This window comes from Pyrus communis, chromosome 11, assembly GCF_041283825.1.
Source record: "Pyrus communis isolate YQ-2024b chromosome 11, ASM4128382v1, whole genome shotgun sequence".
NCBI classification, from domain to species: domain Eukaryota; kingdom Viridiplantae; phylum Streptophyta; class Magnoliopsida; order Rosales; family Rosaceae; genus Pyrus; species Pyrus communis.
The window spans coordinates 31955773-31974009 of NC_142575.1; the positions used below are offsets into that span (position 1 = coordinate 31955773).

At 38.7% G+C, this 18237-nt stretch overlaps 2 protein-coding genes across 11 annotated transcripts; one reads left to right on the forward strand and one right to left on the reverse strand.

Moving 5' to 3' along the window:
* The first annotated feature begins 281 nt into the window (after positions 1-281).
* Positions 282-9710, forward strand: LOC137742143 (cysteine-tryptophan domain-containing zinc finger protein 3). Of its 7 annotated transcripts, none has more exons than XM_088679679.1 (15): positions 282-844; positions 1761-1833; positions 1940-2070; positions 2194-2592; positions 2685-3919; positions 4109-4566; positions 4657-6428; positions 6509-6660; positions 7224-7384; positions 7504-7664; positions 7886-8085; positions 8251-8648; positions 8756-8915; positions 9007-9128; positions 9501-9710. In XM_088679679.1, the coding sequence occupies exons 1-11, from the start codon at positions 683-685 to the stop codon at positions 8078-8080; spliced, it is 4899 nt and encodes a 1632-aa protein (XP_088535805.1). In that variant the 5' UTR covers positions 282-682; the 3' UTR covers positions 8081-8085; positions 8251-8648; positions 8756-8915; positions 9007-9128; positions 9501-9710. The 7 variants fall into 7 exon arrangements, with proteins under 7 accessions (XP_088535805.1, XP_088535806.1, XP_088535802.1 ...); XM_088679680.1 differs by having other exon boundaries at positions 4669-6428; XM_088679676.1 differs by having other exon boundaries at positions 7224-7405; positions 7886-8648.
* A 1096-nt stretch (positions 9711-10806) lies between these two features.
* On the reverse strand, positions 10807-18237 carry LOC137742142 (cullin-1). Of its 4 annotated transcripts, none has more exons than XM_088679683.1 (21): positions 17986-18177; positions 17352-17480; positions 16993-17157; positions 16792-16891; positions 16474-16659; positions 16299-16346; positions 16008-16211; positions 15852-15929; positions 14969-15058; positions 14801-14881; positions 14655-14714; positions 13849-13878; positions 13681-13767; positions 13450-13599; positions 13270-13325; positions 12832-12952; positions 12156-12317; positions 11897-12040; positions 11568-11786; positions 11315-11482; positions 10807-11156 (listed from the first exon to the last, which is right to left on the reverse strand). In XM_088679683.1, the coding sequence occupies exons 3-21, from the start codon at positions 17121-17123 to the stop codon at positions 11055-11057; spliced, it is 2217 nt and encodes a 738-aa protein (XP_088535809.1). In that variant the 5' UTR covers positions 17124-17157; positions 17352-17480; positions 17986-18177; the 3' UTR covers positions 10807-11054. The 4 variants fall into 4 exon arrangements, with proteins under 4 accessions (XP_088535809.1, XP_088535807.1, XP_088535808.1 ...); XM_088679681.1 differs by lacking the exon at positions 17352-17480 and having other exon boundaries at positions 15852-15925; positions 16004-16211; positions 17986-17998; positions 18039-18141; XM_088679682.1 differs by lacking the exon at positions 17352-17480 and having other exon boundaries at positions 17986-18237.

Genomic DNA, 18237 nt, shown 5'->3' on the forward strand with positions numbered 1-18237 from the left:
AAACTACATTTTTTTTCTCAGGGCCGAAAAAGGGAGAAGCGTGCAACCACGCGCGTATTCTTGCGTCTCAAACTATAAATTCTCAGTCTTTCACAACAGGGCCATTACATAAAAAAGAGGAAATATAGGGGCCAAAACGAAATAAAAGGAAATATGTAAACGGTGTATGCTGGTTAGATCCTGGTTCTTTCCTAATTCTACGTGGACACATAAATTACAAAAATTAATATTATTGCCAGAAAAATATGATTAATTAATTAATTTTTGCTTCGAGCGAAAGAAAATAAAAATAATCAGAAATTAAGAAACCGGCTGCTGTAAACACCAAAAACCAGAGAGAGAGAGAGAGAGAGAGAGAAAGAGGAGAGAGAGAGAGAGCCCTGCTGAATTAAATTTTCAGCTCAAAAGAATTTACACGCAGAAAGCGTCTCGGAAAAGCATAAGATTGACGCTGTTGGCGAAATCGGAGCTTTTAGAAACCCAATTGGGTTTGTTTAATTTTATAAATTCGTTTTTTAATTCGGGAAATTTTGGAAGATTTGAATTTTGGGATTTGGGGTTATTGATTTTTGAGGGTGTTTGTGTGATCGGGTGGGAATTTGATTGATAGGGATTTTGGATTTTGTTGAATGGGTCGTGGTTTGATTAGTAGTTGAAGAATTTGAGAGAGAGAGATTTGTGGATGATTTCTGTGGGGACTAGGGATGCAAGGAAGGGGATAGAATTAGGGTTTGCAGGTAGGATAGAGATGGAGGATACTGAGCTTGAAGAAGGCGAAGCTTGCTCTTCCCACATCAATGAATACGATTCCAACATCGATGTCGATGTTGCTCTCTCTTACATCGTAAGCATATAGAAACACATATATGTATTTATACATGTAGATTTGGATATACATCTGTTTATGCTGCTTAAAAGTTTGATCCTTACATGAATATCGGTTTTGAATTGCTCGAATTTTTTTTGGGTTGACTTGTATGGTGTGTAGATCCGAGCTAATGGAGTTTGATTGAAATTGAATTTTACTTTGATTATGTTAAGAATTTAAGGGCACGTAATGGAACGAGAACTTTTTATTGAATTAAATTTGAGTAGAAATCTCTTACTTGAGCTTAAGATGCTTGAAGACTTGATATTTGCTTTCAGGGAGTGGAGCTGAAGTTTAGGACTTTGTTACTTAGCTCATGGTTGTTGTAATGTACTTGCAGTGTTAACATATCGTATTCGTCCACTTTGTAATGTAAGGATGTATCCCTCTTTGACTTATGGTCTGGCATGAAAATGCTGTTTTGAGGGGTTGGATCATGCGAGTAATTGGTTTTTGCGCTGAACTTACTGGTTATTATAACTGTTTAACGTGCCATATAATGTGCCATGAAAACGATTCAGTTTTGGAATCCATATTGATGTACTGTGTATTTATGAGTTATATGGGATTGTAAAATCTGAATGTTAGAATCAAGTTTTGTAGAATTTATCTACGTTAGCTTCAAATGCGATGGGTGACCTTTTGGAATTTGAAACTGGGGTTTTGAGATTCTGATACTTGTTTAAGTGTTGTTGTAGGGTCATGAAGTGTGATTGCTTTAGGTAGTTAATATTTGGTAGCTCGACAATTTCAAATCTTAAATCATAAAGATGCCTAATCTTATGAAAAGCGTTATTGAAGTATAACCGTCTTGTTTCTAGCTCTTATTACTTTGCGTCTCTTTAGACGAGCTTTGCATTTTAATGACAGATACTGCTCTCTCTGGTATTAGGATGATAAAATTCAGGATGTTTTGGGACACTTCCAGAAAGAATTTGAAGGTGGAGTTTCTGCGGAGAATTTGGGTAAGTCAATTTAAGAGGATTACATTATCTCTTATGCTTGAGAGATTCATTAATTTTAAGTTCCTTCTCTTTAAGTAACGAGTTGGCAATCAATACATTGCAACAGGGGCAAAGTGGGGTGGGTATGGCTCATTTTTACCTTCCTATCAGAGGTCTCCAGTGTCGTCTCATCCAAAGACTCCGCAAAAAGTTCAGAACTGCAGCTTACTCAAATCTCCCAACAATTTGAAACTTGAGGTATCAACTCTCAGCATATCATTTCCTACTTATATCTAGTTCTGTAGACAAACCTTTGTCTTGTAGTGGTTTATTTGACAATTATCAGTGTACTTGAGCATCCTTCATTATTTTTCTACACAGGCTGGTCAACGTAACAACGCAGTTTGTTATAATACACCTCAGTCAGTGGGAGTTGGACCTGCTTCTACAGGTTCCACTTCGCTTGTTGCACCAAAGGCACCCTCAGCAAATGATCCAGTCAAACAAGAAGGAAGTGTGTCATTAATTCAAGCTGACCAGTACGCTCCTCGGCATGAATCTGCAAACAAGAAAGATATTAATTCATCAGACCAGAAAACACTGAAGGTGCGACTTAAAGTGGGATCGGATAACTTGTCAACACGAAAAAATGCTATCTACAGTGGGCTTGGTCTTGATGCCACATCGTCTTCCTCAGTAGATGATAGCCCTTCCGAGAGTGAAGGGATATCTCATGAGCCTCAAGATGCCCCATTTGAATCTCCCACCAGTATTCTTCAGGTGAATCATCTCCCTGTAATATTCAGATGTTTTCTGTTTCTGAAATAGTGTGCTTAATCTAAAACATTTCTTTTGGCGGTGCTCTGGAGCAGATTATGACTTCCTTTCCCATGCATGAGGATATGATGTCACCTCTTCACGATGACCTCATTTACTTAATTGAAAAGGAAAAGCTCCTAAAAGAGGGTAGAGTGAATGGAAATCATACCATGGAGGGAGGTGGGAAAGTGTCAGGATCGAGGAAAACAAAATCGGTTGAAAGAAATGATTTGTCAGCAGAATCAAAGAGTGGGAAAAATAAGGATGGAACTGGGCTTCTGTCAAAGAAGGAACATGACATTGACATGTTTGCTTGTGAGGAGCTTGTTTCTAAAACCTTGAAGCTCCCACTTCTATCTAGTTCATTTTCTACTGTCAATGATGTGATAAAGAGCAAAGAAATGGATAAGAAAACTTTAGTGAGGGATAAGGTCTTCCCTGGTCAAGCAGAAGATGAACCAATGGAGCCAATTTCCACCCAAGAGGATGGCTGGGTTGAAAAGCGAAAAGCCAATTTGGCTGGAAAGGTTCAGGAAGATAGAAAAGTGAATGTGAGTGTGGATGTTTTGGTTCATCCAAAGAAAGAGGGCCATTGCAGAGTAGAGAAGACTTATGAATCGGTAAAAGGTGACTTAAATGTTTCCAAAGGGAGGAAAGCTCTAAATACTGAAGTCATGGACCATTCAAAGCAGAAAGTCAATCAGAAGGCTACATCACATGAGGTAGATGATAGAAGACTATTTTCTGGGAAGGAGTATCCAGTACCTGGGGAGAAAAACAAACAGAAGGAAAGTCACAGGAACCCAGTTGCTGAGTTTCCAAAAGAAAGCTCAAGGGTTGGTTCTTCTTCAGCGCCCAAAATGAAGGGCACTCTTGCAAATAGTTCTAATATTGATCAAAGCAGGGATACATATAGAGATTTGTTTGGGGATATAGACGAAAAGAACCAAATGAATTTATCTGAACTGCTGTTTGAAGATAAGCTTAAGGAATCTGATGCTGTTGCAAAAAGCACATCTGCAGTTAACAGTGCATCAAGGGAGAGACAAAGTGGCAATAAATTTGATAAACCATCAATTGCAGACTCATATCCTATGATGGCTTCAAATATAGCCCCACGCTCTGGAAATGGGCCTGTGTCTGCTGTGCCTCCTGCTACGGGGGCTCCTGCACTGATAAAAGATAATTGGGTGTGTTGTGACAAGTGTCAGAAATGGCGGCTTCTTCCATATGGTACAAACCCGGAGAGCCTACCTGAGAAGTGGCTATGTAGCATGCTTAATTGGCTGTAAGTTCCTTTATCATAGGCATTTTCTAGCCTATCTATCACTATGTTCATTACAGTACATAGTATATCGCTGCATCTACAAAACCTGTAGTGGTATACTGATGTATGCCATTTTATAATTTGTGACTGTTCATTCCAATCTCTCTCGCTTTCGATATCTCTGAAGCTCATCTCTTGATTCAAATGTAGGCCTGGGATGAATCGGTGTAATGTAAACGAGGAGGAAACAACAGAAAAGACGAAAGCTCTAATTGCACAGTACCAAGTTCCTGCCCCTGAGAATCAAAATAATCTGCCCAGAAATCCTGGTTTAATGGAGGGAGTGGCATTGCCTAAGCCTCGAAACCCTGACCAAAACCTTGAAAATTTTGGTTTGCCTGCCATGCCTAGTGGTGGAAAGAAAAAAATTGGAGCAAAAGAATTGCCAAATGCAACTAATAAAGATGGTTCCATTCAGTTTCCAAACTCTATGAAGAAAACCATGCAGGCATCGGTGAAGAGTAGAAGCTTGAATGATGTGAATCAGTCTCCACTGCCAAGTGAACCTGATTTGCAGCAGCTAAGCAAGTCCAGTGACATGGCAGTGGAGAAACGAAAACACAAGTACAGGGAGAAGCATAGAGATTTAGAGCGCTCTACTGGGGGAGGTACTGTATGAAACAGCATTTTTTTTTTTTTTTTTGGGTGCTTTTAAGACTTCCTTAATTAATGTGAATGCTATTTACGTACTAATACAGCATGTCAAACAGGTGACTTCAAGAATTTAAAGATAAAGAATAGAAGAGACTCTGATCCAGATTCTTCTAGAGCTTCCAAGAAAATCAAGACTGAAGTTAAACATATCAATGATGAAGGATGGGCATCAGACTACAGTGGGGCAGTTGGGGAGGTAGGTCCTAGCTCAAGTGGTGGTTTTCTGACTGCTGCTGCAGGGAAAGATCAAATTAAGAACAGGTCACATGCCGCTTCTATTACAAAAGCAAAAGATGAAGCTTTCTTAAATAGTCGATCCTTAGATGTGGGAAACATTGATTCTAAAGGTAGATCAAAAAAGAGAAAACTGAAGGAATCCTCCGATTCTCAAATTCATATGGGTTCCATTCCAGCTACAGGGCATTATGTTGAGGATCATTCAGTCGCCGTGAAGGAGGAGTTTAGTGAGAACTACCGCAGGAAAGAAAAGAAGGCAAGGTCTTCTAAATCCGATGGGAAAGAGTCTAGTGCAAGCAAAGGAAGTGGTAGAACAGACAAAAAAAGCAGCCATGCAAAGAACCAACAACATAGAAAAGATATCGTTAGCAGCTTAACTCACCGGAGTAGGAATGATGTGGATTCCTTGAAAAAAGATTTGGGATCTGTACAGGTTCCTATGGCTGCAACTTCAAGCTCCTCCAAAATCTCTGGCTCCCAGAAAACCAAATCCAGCTTTCAGGAAGTTAAAGGTTCACCTGTAGAATCTGTCTCATCTTCACCTATGAGAATATTGAATCCTGATAAGCTTACATCAGTACGCAGGGACCTCATGGGAAAGGATGAATCACAAAATGCTGGTCATTTTGCCATAGGTAGCCCAAGAAGGTGCTCAGATGGCGAAGATGATGGTGGGAGTGATCGATCTGCAACAGCAAGGAAGGACAAAGTCTCCACTGCGGCTTATCATGGGGCCCGTGAGTCTTCTGTGCTTGATTTCCAGGACAGAGAGAATGGAAAGCATTATCACTCTAATGGATCGCACCCAAGAAAGTCAGGGAAGGGATACTCTTCTTCACTGTCAAAGGACAAGAACAGGAGCTTTGAATCTGATTTGGACATTGGTGAGGCCAAGAATTCTAATGTTCTCAGTGAACAGAAAGATCATTCACCCTCCCATGGAATAAAACCCGGGGATGGTAAAAACAAGTTGCAGGAGAAATTTGGGTCTAAATCTGGTGAAACTGAGAACAAATATGTCAGCAAGAAAGATGTTACTGGAAAATCTTCCATTGAGAGCAGTAAAGGGGAAGGTCAGTCGAATTTTGGGGGGCATGATGGCCCAGATGTTAAGCCAGAAACCATTTGCAAAAAAGATGCAATTTCTACTCCCAAGCAGAATTCACTGCAAGATTGTGATGGTGAAAAGTCATCAAAGATTCCTTCTGAAAAAACTGAACGAGTGGATGCAGGCTCAGTTAGGGGGAGGTCACTACCCTTGCCACCCTCTGGTGGATTTCAAAATGAGATTACGGGTCGTTGTCCCCGACCAGCTGTGGGTTCTCAAAAAGGTAATGGTGCAGATAGCTCACAAGTTGATGCCTCTGAAGGTAATGATGCTCTGAAGCAAATACAAACCAGAAGGGTTGATAATCAGAATGGAGCTCAGTATATCAGTTCAAGGCATCTTGCACAGAATGGGCACAGGGCCAGGGATATTGATGCCCCTAGTCCAGTTAGAAGGGATTCCGGCAGCCAGGCTGGTACTAATGCTCTGAAAGAGGCTAAAGATCTAAAACATCTTGCTGATCGCGTCAAGGTTTTAACCATCGTATTTTTATGATTAGATGTTGCTTTTCTCCTTTCTGTGATAATCACGTGTAATACTAATCCTTGCAGAACGCCGGGTCTTCCGAAAGTACAGGGCTTTATTTCCAAGCGGCTGTCAAATTTCTTCATGCTGCATCTTTGTTGGAGAACATTGATAGTGCCAAGCATATTGACATGACTCAGTGCATGCAAGTGTATAGTAGCACCGCGAAACTATGCGAGTAAGTCAAATTTGAGCCGTGTTAATACTTATTTTCTCGTGGCACATGCACTGGTTTTGGGTCTTAGTGATCATATCTGTTGACTTGTGCAACCTTGCTGTGAGTCCTCCTCTACCCTTTGTGGAACCCTGCATGTGCATTGGGATCCATAATATGGTTGTCCGCAATTTTAGGTGGTACTTTCAACTATATTTTTGTGGTTTTTACCATCATGTATTTGGACTTGCATCGAAAGCCCTTTTGGATTGGTTGGGAGGGGTGACAGAGAAAGTGTACTTTTGGGGGTACGCATAGCATTAGCTCTTAGGATGTAGGGAGTGATCTTCTTATACTGTTGAAGCTGTCATCTGTCTTTTGCATGTGGGATGTGCTTTTGGGCCGTGCTAGGTATTGATTGTGTCGTCTTTGGTCATTAGAATAGTTATTGGCATGTACTGTAGTGGCACGTATAGGAGCCATTCCTATTTTTTAAGTGTGTTCTTTGCAGGCTTTTATATTCTAATGGGTTCTGGAGCTTTCATGCCTTTTATGCTTTTCCTTGTTAATTAAAAATTATCTTATAGGTTTTGTGCACATGAATACGAGAAAGCCAAGGATATGGCTGCTGCGGCTTTGGCCTACAAATGCATGGAAGTGGCTTATATGAGGGTGATATACTCCTCGCATGCCAGTGCAAGCAGAGATCGTCTTGAGTTGCAAACAGCTTTACAATTGGGTCCTCCTGGTAAATTGACCAGCGTCCTAAGTGAGCTGTTATTTGGTGCTAGAGGAGCTGCAAGGCTCTTGGTAGCCTTGTTCTGAGTTGCTGCTAATTTGATATCCGTCTTGTTGCTTTTCTATCAGGTGAATCTCCTTCTTCCTCTGCCTCTGATGTTGATAACCTAAACAACCCCTCAACGTTAGACAAGGTTGCCTTACCCAAGGGCGTTAGCTCTCCCCAAGTTGCTGGAAATCATGTTATTGCTGCCCGAAACCGTCCCAATTTTCTCCGGATGCTCAATTTTGTAAGTTTATGTAGATCCTATTCTGAAACTTTAATTTGTTTCCCTTGTACTGTTGCACATTTTCATCAGAATTATTTTTCTAAATCTTTAGTACGTATAACGTGGTCAGAGAAGGGCATGAACAAGAATTGACTGTCAATTTATTTAGGAATGGGTATTCTCTTTTCACAGTAGAGAAGTGTGGACGATGATGAACATTTTGTAAATATGATTTCTTGCAGGCTCAGGATGTAAATTTTGCAATGGAAGCGTCGAGGAAATCTATGCTTGCATTTGCAGCTGCTAATACAAACACGGGAGATGCTAAGCGTGCAGAGGGTATATCTGCCATTAAAAGGGCTCTTGACTTTCACTTCCAAGACGTGGAGGGATTACTACGTTTGGTACGGCTCGCGATGGATGCTATCAGCCGTTAAAAAAGGCAAGTAGTTGTGGGATGATTCAACCCTAGCAAAAGGTCTATTGGTGAATCCTTGGTCTCATGCCTTAAGGAAGGCGGAAAACGAGTCTGGTCTTGATACTTCTGCTGAACTGCTCGGAACATCTGTTGAGCGACTGATTGTTTCTCTTCATGTTTCAAATACAGCGAACGCCTAGTCATTTTATTTTATGTGGTCTCGAATCTGCTTTCTAGCACTGACAAGTCATCGTTAAGTACGGCTCTGATGAAAAGATTCTGGAGCAGCTTCTGAAAGTGGATTTACTTCATCAAGAATGTGAGGGGTGATATAATAGTTGTATATAAGGACGGGAGAACCGAGTTCTAAAATCAATAGGGGGTTTGTTTTGAGTCCCAAAACCAGAACTTACAGCTTTGGAGATTCTTTATTGTTGAGACTGTTAACTTATCTTGATAATTCGTTATATTGAACTTTGTGGAGAAGACTGGCAGCTGCCAGTGTGTGCGCATACTATCTGATCTTGATTCAACAGTTGGGACCACACCGACACTGTAGAAAAGGGTGGAAAAGATGGAAATCGTAGGTATGCTGTTTTTTCTAATAGATAATCTGTATTTCCCTGTCAAACCTTTCAGTTACCATTTGCACTTTTTTGTCTGAATTTGATTTTGATACGTGTTACATGTGCAGGTTGTCTTCACTTTTGTTGTAGTTAGGATATCTTCTTTGCGTTAATAGAGACGAAATCAGATGAAAAAGGAAAAGAAAAAAACATTATCAGCGAATTATTATCACTGTTATGCATGTTAGCTCGAACCTGCTGCGCTTGCCTGAGTTTCTTTCCTCAAAGGTTTGTTAGCCGTAACTGTTGGTGGAAGTTTGATGCTTCATTCTAAGTGCATTCATCTCTAACTCTGTCTATTTTCACTTTATCTTGCCAGTGGCGACAATGTATATATACTATTCATTGAATCGGGATTATTGAAGAATCTGCACGTGTTTCCGTCTGTAAAGAGAAGGGGATCGGTTGGATATTATTAACTCGGTCCTTCAGATCTAACAGGTAAGGTTCTAATGATTTAGCAACGTAATCTTTTTTGTCGACTTCAGATAATTAAAGATATATTTGCATACATGAGAGGAGGGCAGGATTGAGCCGAATTACTCTTCTTCTGTACCCTTCCCTTTCGTCTTTACTCTTGATTCTCCTTTGATTTAATTCAATCCAAGGGCTAGAGAAAGAGAGAGGAGTGTCGGGAAGTAGAAAATCACTTTCCCGTTTATGTGGCATGTACGAGAGATGTTCTAGGGTTTTAAGTAAGAATGCAACAAATCCAGAGACGTGTGACTGATCGCTATTGTTAGTGCAAGTCTTGTAGATTGAATTTGAGGAGCGTATAATGTTTTGCTAACCAAACTGGGTCTCTGCTTGCAGGTTGAGCAGCGGGGATAGTTGCGATTTCTGCAGCTCTAGCGAGTAGACGTATGAATTCGGTGTGATATTCTCGTTTTGAATTTTGCCTGATGTGATGTGGATAGTATAGTTTCCCAACAGTTAGTGATTAAACGATTGTTTAGTGAGAGAAATAACATTTGTTTAGGTTTACACAATAATGTTTAAAATCAGTTCAGTTAGCGATGGTTATTATCCGGGTTTTATAAATTATTCATGGAAAAAAGCCGGAAATGTCAACGGGAGATTTTGAGTGCTCTCTTTTCTGTTCAGTATTTTATGCTCTAAGACGGAAAAATACATTTTGTAGGTTTTTATAGGCCGCAACATATCTAGAATTTCTTCCATGAATTTTATGGTGAAAAATTGTGACTATAACTCAGTAATTCTTGGCTACCGAGTACTACGGTCTGGTGATATTTTTCTTCACTACAAGCGAGAAGTCTCAGGTTCGATTTCCACAAAATGTGAATTTGAATCATATTATTGCTAATCCTCTCTTAATGTAGATAATAATATCGTTTGTTTAGAAAAAATAAAAACTCGTAATTTAGTGAAAATGGAAATTGTTGAGTTTTTGCAAGACATTTTGTGTGCACGGTAAAGAAAATATTAGTCGGGGCTCGGGCCATGGGAAGGCGAATATCATGCGGAATGTAGTGAGTTATAGTTAATGGTTTTGAGACCAACAACTCACCCCTAAATTACATGGTCACTTGGCGACCAACGAATGCTTTTAATGTTTCAAACTCAACTGTTGAATTTGATATCAAACAAAGAATGAACGAATGAGTTTTTAATGTTTTAAACCCAACTCTTAATATGACATCAAATCAATCTGAGCGACCATGTATCCTTAGTCGTTAGGTAACAAAGAGAACGGAACTCACGAAACATATCTATATTCCCTTTCCCATACATCAATCGAACCTCTCCAAACCCACTTGTGTTAAAAAGGAAACTTTTATAGTGAAGAAGCATAAACCGAAAGAGAAAAGGTTAACACTGGTTTTGGGCTTGTGCTTTTAAATTGATTAAAAACCCTTTTAAAGAAAATATTTTTGAATTCCAAAAACACAAAGTATTTTTTGCAAGAAACATCAGTTATATATTTTTTCCAGAAAACACCTTATGTGCTTTTCTAGAATTTACTTGCAATTTTATTAAGGATCGTTTCTAAAAAAAATTTCATCAAAAGCACTTCCAGCATTTTAAAAACACTATCAAACGAGCTCTTAGCCTTCTAAAGGCCTTCTAAAGGTCGTTAAGCAACCACGAAAACACTAAATAGCAGTACAAAAATCTTAATATTATTGCCAATAATAATATTCCCCCCCCTAAGTTAGAAAAACTTAGATAATGGATCAATTGCACAAAAAGTCGTCTGAAAAATCCTAGCATTTCTAAAAGAGCTGCACACAATATACAGCAGATCTCTCGGGTCTCAAATCCGAAGACGAAGAAGAAGAAGAAACTATGGCTCGAGCTTTCTGATGAGGGTGTTCAACCAGTCCCTCCTACACCCAAGCAATCGAATCAGGCAAGATACCTGAACATGTTGGGGTTTTCCTTGTCCCTCTCCAGGTAGTCGCGAGTGATGAGGTCTTCAATTCGCTTCTTAATTGCTTTGATGTCGGGCTGCACATTTCAAGTCCGCCCATAACCGTTGCCGGAACGGATTAAATGGGAACAAAAGAGCACAGAATATATAGATACAGATACGGGAGGCAAAATGTCTATATGCGAACACCAACGTAAACTGAAAAGTGCATCCAATGACAAACATAATGTAGTACCTTGAACATTTTTCCTAGCTGCTCAACGCACTCCAAGACTAATTGTTGATGACCCAAAACTTTCCGACTCTTCATAATCCTAACAATTGCAGCATCGATAGCATATCTCCGGTCTTTGTCAACATCTTCAATCACTTTCTTCCTTTCATCTACGGGTGGGAGAGGAATCTAAGGATAACAAAACAGCCATAGTTAATGAATCTTCAGCTCTCAGAAAAAGAATGAAGTGGAAACAAGTACAGGGATCTCAGACCTTGATTCTTCTCATTTTATCCGTGAACTTGTAGTTGAATTCAAAGCTGTCGTTCGTTGAGATGGTCTTTGAATTTGGCTCCTTGATGAGAATCTTGTACTTGGCACATGAGAGCGAATGAAGCAATCTAACCAAGTCGTCATGAGTAAGGTTCAACTGAGTCAATATTTCTGAATAGCTCAATTTATCAGCGCTGTTGAAGAGGAGCAAGAGAGCAGCCTGTGAAAAATACAAGCAACACAACTTATAGTCCCCGTACTCGAATACTCTTGAAAAAGTGACATTCTGCCAATGGCCAAAATAAATCAAGCAAAATATTGTGGAATAACCTGATAGGTTGACACGATCAATTCAATGGGTCTGGTGTCAAACTTGCCAGTAACATTGCACGTGCCCAATGAGTAAATCCATGTAAGTTTCCGGTGTTTCGTTTTTGTTTCATAGAATCCCTTGAAAACTTCAACACATTTCACCTGAAATAGATATATACGCCAAATATCTATTCATCAGGTATACCATATTTGGGAACGTGTATTTCCAAGCACAATCCATATTTGCAGTGGAAATCTTCCACAAACTTAATATTACCATCTCTTCAGGAAGGTTAAGATCAAACGATTTATAACTCGGCCAGTAACCAGTCGTAAGCACAGTGACTGTCAAGTCCATCCCAGGATTCACGGCAGGGTTATGGTGAAGATACTCCTCAAACCCTTTCTGGTGGTCCCGAGCTATTGTCAAATCAGTGACCTGAAAGATAATTTAAGAAATTCAATCTAGGTCAATAAATAAGTTCATGAAACAATTTCCTACTTCATCTTAGGTCAATAACAATAATTTTCCTCTCCACCTTAAGTCAATACCACTTGCTAAAATTTCTCTTAATTGACCCAATCCTAGTATTAAAAATACTTGGTGACCACAAAGACAAATACCCGCAAAGGGATGAAGATATTGAAAGTACTTTGCAGGATGTGCATCAGATGGCTAGATAGTTGGAGTATATCTTTTTTTTTTTTTCGCTTCACATGATTGTAATGGTGTGACCCAGTAGCTTACTTTGTAGACACTGGAAAGGGTGGTAGTCAAAGATGGGGTTGTTGTTCCCGATTGGGTTTTTAACTCTCTTGCTCGAGATGTAAACATTTCTATACGAACTTGATAATTGACCATCGTTTGACGGAAAAAAAAAAGAAGGAAAATATCTCTATTAACAGCGAAGTAACAGTCAGAAAGACGCTCAGGGAAAAACAGGTTGACTCACCATTCCCTCCATTTTTGACGTAAACTGTCCACCACATTGCTGCTTGAGCTTCGTCAGAATACTTCTTTCGTGGTCCTCATTGGCACTCCGATCAAAAAGTAACCGACGGGCTAGTTTTTTCCTGTGCATAGAAAACAATTACTTATTGTCTACTGAGCTGCACACACACACGCACATATATATGTTGGAGTACAAAGACACTGTTAGCTGTTAATGATCATTTACCATGTCATAAGCCATTGGATGAAAACCCAATGGTTAATAGGATTCGTATCACTTATTTGACCCCAAGACTTTGTACTATTAACCGTTGGAATTTCACATAGTTACTGGTAAGTGCATTGTTAAAACACTAACCAGCAACTTTCTGACAAGAACTTAACTGGTAAGTGACACGAAACCACATACGCTACATATTGATAGAAAACATGGATTTACCTGTAGAATTCTGCATAAAGGTCTTTGTCACTGATATAAGCAAGCAGCTTAACAACCTGAAAACAGTTAGATGACAATCTTAAAATTAATCCAAAAGATCAAGTTCAACAAGAATTACCAAACACATAACCAACAATAAATGAAAATTCATAATAAGAAAAACACTCAATAAAATAATACCTTCTCAAGCGTTTCTTCTATGGCCTCATCGCTCAACCTATCACTCCCACCCTTCTTGAGGATATTATCACAGAATCCCGCAAGTAATTCCGCACTTGAACTCCCAGAAACGGATTTATTGCAAAATACCTCAAAAGCCTCTTTCAATGCCTATTAAAGACCCAACAGAAAAGGGCCTCTTAGAGAAAGTAACAAGACAAATGTAAATGACAAGAATTGTGTAACACTAACCTTGTGAAAGAGTGTGTGGTTCTGAAAGCTATCATCAACATATTTCATATACTTGTCATGCAGCTCAATTATGTTTTTGATAAGGACCTGAAAACCACAAAAGATACGTCAACTACGGACCTCCAATCACTGCCAAAATTATCAAATAATAAGGATTAACGTAGTTACCTGTTCCTGTGTGCCACCTCCACCTCGAGCCTGCAGAAGCAATTTTGATACAAATTAACACCATAATATAAAAAGCAAGATGAACACATATTTAGTTCACTCCTGAATGCTTAATAGGATTCACCAGGCACACACAATACAAAATCAAATAATACTACTGATCAAGAACCCTTGGGCCTTGGCACAACTTAGTCAACAAGCGTTCAAGGAAGGACAGCTTACTATAACCTCATTCCTCTTATCACTTTTTTCTCTTCTTTCTCATTAGATTAGCACATATAATGCCATGATCCTTTTGAACTTAATAAGCATTTGAGTCAAAACTCCAAGTAGAGTAATTAAATGTGCATCAAGCAACCGTGCAATAACCTCAACTCGGGCATCACTTACACTGATTGTAAGTTATAATTATATAATGAAAAAACATGATAGTACAAAAGCATGTTTCATATATATAATACATATACACACTATGCAAACACCGAGTTAATATTCATACATCACGCTTGCATCTAACTTTTTGAAGTAGCCAGAACATGGGACCAATGACTTCAAAGACATCCACGAGATACATCAAATAGAGAGGCAACACCCAGGAATTTTAGTGATTAGCAACTACACTCCAGCATGCATACATACATAGAATGGTCAGCAGAATAAATTTAAATAGATCCATAACAGAATATAAAACATATGCAGCAATTACCCCTATACTTGAGTTCATATAGGATAAATATATGGCAGCAATTACACCAAGACACTTGTTAATATGTCACTTTCAGCATAAACAGAACAAGATACTGAACCTGGCTACTTGCAGCATCTTCAGCCTGTTGAACCAAGGCCGTACCTTCAGCAGTAATATGCTGCAAACCATTACATATTTTAGTACTGTTGTAATAAAGGAGCATCTGAAAGAGGTCGGAAGAACATGAACAAAAAACAAACAAACCTGTTTAAATACAAGACTAACAGGATCCAAGCCTTTAGGTATTTTGTTGTAAAGTCTAAATATCCTAGAAAGATCATCCACCTAGACACAAACAAGCAGGCATAGTCTTAGAAATACAATAGAAGACTGATTACAAACAGGATCATAAACTGCATGGCAATAAGATACCTTGTCCAATCTCAGCATAGCACGACATCCAGAACCCTCCTTCTCAAGCAGTTGAGTTGAATAAACGATCAACAACTCATGTTGCACTTTCTACAGGTCAAGAATGCAAGTATAATTCAGATGAACTTGAAAGTAAATAATATCATGATACAACATAAATGAGATTAAAAATAATACAACAATATCAAACCAGAACTGTTTACACTGCCTTTTCAGTTATAGAAGCAGGGTCACACATTAGGCAAATTACACCATGTTCAATGTAACAGGTGTTTTTAAACCTGTTATGCATGCCTAATGGATCAGTACGTTCCGTACCACATTCCATGTTGCACGATATTGATGGATTTTCTAGAATGGTACATCCCATAGATTCCTGAAACATTAGTGCTAACACACCTCTGAATGCTTCAAATATCAACAATTGGCCCACGGTTTTTATAAGATTCCTCTGTGAACAATTAATTTATTGCTAATATTCACGCAGGATCCTACTATAATATACACGGGCACCAACAACCTCACTAGTACAATAATTATGAACAAACTACAGACATATTTATGTACATAACAGTCTATATGTATTTGGTGGAAAAACTTTATCAAATTGCAGATACCATACAGCCACTAATAAATATACATGTACTATCTACCATCTGGATTCTCAAAATATATTATTATACACAAGCACCAACGATCCCACTAGCACATACTACGGACTCCCTTCATACATTTATGTGCATACGTAAATACATATATTATATCCAAACAGTTTCTCAAATTACAGCTACCACACAACTACTGATATATATACAACTACTGATATATATACACATATTTTACTATCTGAATTCTCAAAATATAATGTTACACATTAACTAACCTCCACAAGCTTCTGTTCGCTGCTTGAATGAAGGTAGTTGTTAACTCTCTCTTTCTCCCTTTTCAAGCATTCCTCTGCCTGTATAATTCCACAAGAGGTGTTAGACAAAAACTACACTGAAAAGCCACACACACTCTTAAGCACATGAAAACTTGCCTTCGACATGTACTCCGGACAAGTATCTGTCAAAATCCAATTAGCTGCTTTACGAGAATAGTATTCACCACTATCTACTAGCAACTGTGCTTCGAAGTCCTGTTCATAAGACCCCATTTGACCCATTCCAATTTCAACAAATATATCTACCACATTCTTCAACAGTGCTCTATCAATCTGCTCTCCCTCACGTTCTTTATCAATCTGGAGAAAAAGTATTGGTACAACATTCATCATGGCCAGGATATTTGTGCATAAAACATAGACTTAATCACGAAGCAATAAACTTACAAGATCAATAACAGCAATTCTGGCATTCGCATTGACCTCCCGATAAACCTGAGGTTGTATATTCAATACATTTGAGATCACTAAAGCCCCTTTCGACAAACAACAAAGCATATAAAAGAGAGTAGGTATTTTTGCATAAAGTACGTAGAAGATATAAAAGAGTCCAATAACTAACCAAATCACGAAAGCAGGTTAGTCCAACTTCATTTAGTGCAGGAAGTGACCTTCTTGCAATGAAGTAGCGATCAAGATAGTAAAAAAAGCGTGATAGCCACCTAACCATAAGTTTATGATTTGCCCATCTTTTTACAAGCTCCCGCAGCATAAACTCGTCATGCTTCTCTCTAAGTGCGGGCAGCACCTAATACATAAACAGCCAAATACAACTATGATTCTATGCAACTTCAGAAAATGATGAAAGAATGTCACTTAAGTAAATGATCAAAACAAAGAAACCATAAGCAAATATTTCAGAATGTTCCTTGATCCTCACTGTTGAAGTAATGTATTCCTCAAATGCTTCCCGGTATTTGTCATATAGCTGTTGAGAGTAATCATTGGGGGGCTTTTGAGTACACATGTTATAGATGGTTCTGTAAAGTTAAGGAGAGGTTCACCTCGGAGAATGCACCAATAAGGAGAAAATAAAAGAAACACAGTATTTAAAAAGTACATATAAAATAACCAAGGATACGTGTAAAGCATCATATATTCTTCTGAGTTGAACTGAGGCTCCTGTAAACCCTCTAGGATCCTCTTCAGCTTCGTGATCCCCTTCTGCATATAGTCCCATCCTTGATCCAACTCAATAACTTTGCGCTCCATTTAACAAAAGATTTGCTACCCTCCCACTATAACTCTATCAACATAGAAAAAAACCAACAAAATGTTAACCATATTGCCTACTTGTAAATTCGAGCACACATACTGTTGTGTGCAAGTATAGTCGTGTAATAATTTGGAAACGATTATAGATTAGCAACCAATAGTCATACCAAATGAGTGGCAAATATATAACAATCATATATTCCATAACACCAACAGAAAATATACAGCCACATGTGCTCCACATCATCCCACGTGTTAGGCTTGAAAATTCCGTCACACGTGAGGGGGTGTGTTGAGAGGAGGGACCTTGCATGTGCTTATAAGTAGTTGGGCTACTTGGTGGAACCCAACTTTCTTCGGAGCAAACCATGGTAATCAAAGAAGTAATAGCAATGCCATTAAAATCATGGATAAAAACCTAGATTAATCCAGAACAAACAACACTAAATAGATGATGAACAAATGATGACATGGAAAATACTCCAAAATAAAAGCCAATAAAATGAGGAAAACCCTAGATAGATCATAGATAAACAAAAATTGAAAATCATATATTCTGCACAGAACACGTAAACATTGCTAACAAAAAAACCTAACAAACCTAACACACAGATCGCTGAATAAACAAAAGCCCAAACAAAAAAGAAACAAAACCCACAATCATCCATAACAAAAAATAAAAACAAAAAAATTAAAATTAAAAAATTAAAAAAATAAAAGCACGAAAGCAATATTACACAGCGAAGAACAAGGAAACCCTAGAATCGAAGCAGACGAACAAGAGGGCTGCCGCTGCGTACGGGCTTAGAATATTTATAAACAATGGGAAGAAGGAGTTGCAGAGGAAGAGAGACTCTACCTTCGCGAAGAATTCGAAAGGAAGAGGAAACCCTAATTGCAGAGAGAGAGGGGTCGATCGTGTGGAAAATCGATAGAGTTAGGGAAAATCCCCAAATTCCAATCCCTGGAAATCGCGGAGAGGAAAATTAGTGGGAGGACGAAAGAGAGAGAGAGACCAATTGGAGGTCAGGTTTTTCTCCTTTTTTATATAGAAAAATGCCAGGACGAAAATATTTAACAAAATATTAGTCAGCATTACTCTGCGGAAAAT

Coding starts and splice junctions, on each gene's coding strand:
- LOC137742142 (XM_088679682.1), bottom strand. CDS start 17,123: ATGGAGCGCAAAGTTATTGAGTTGGATCAAGGATGGGACTATATGCAG. Junction 16,347..16,473: donor TAACCTGCTTTCGTGATTTG/GTTAGTTATTGG, acceptor ATACAACCTCAG/GTTTATCGGGAGGTCAATGC. Junction 15,059..15,851: donor GCGAACAGAAGCTTGTGGAG/GTTAGTTAATGT, acceptor CTTGACCTGTAG/AAAGTGCAACATGAGTTGTT.
- LOC137742143 (XM_088679676.1), top strand. CDS start 683: ATGATTTCTGTGGGGACTAGGGATGCAAGGAAGGGGATAGAATTAGGG. Junction 6,429..6,508: donor ATCTTGCTGATCGCGTCAAG/GTTTTAACCATC, acceptor TAATCCTTGCAG/AACGCCGGGTCTTCCGAAAG. Junction 7,406..7,503: donor TAAATTGACCAGCGTCCTAA/GTGAGCTGTTAT, acceptor CTTTTCTATCAG/GTGAATCTCCTTCTTCCTCT.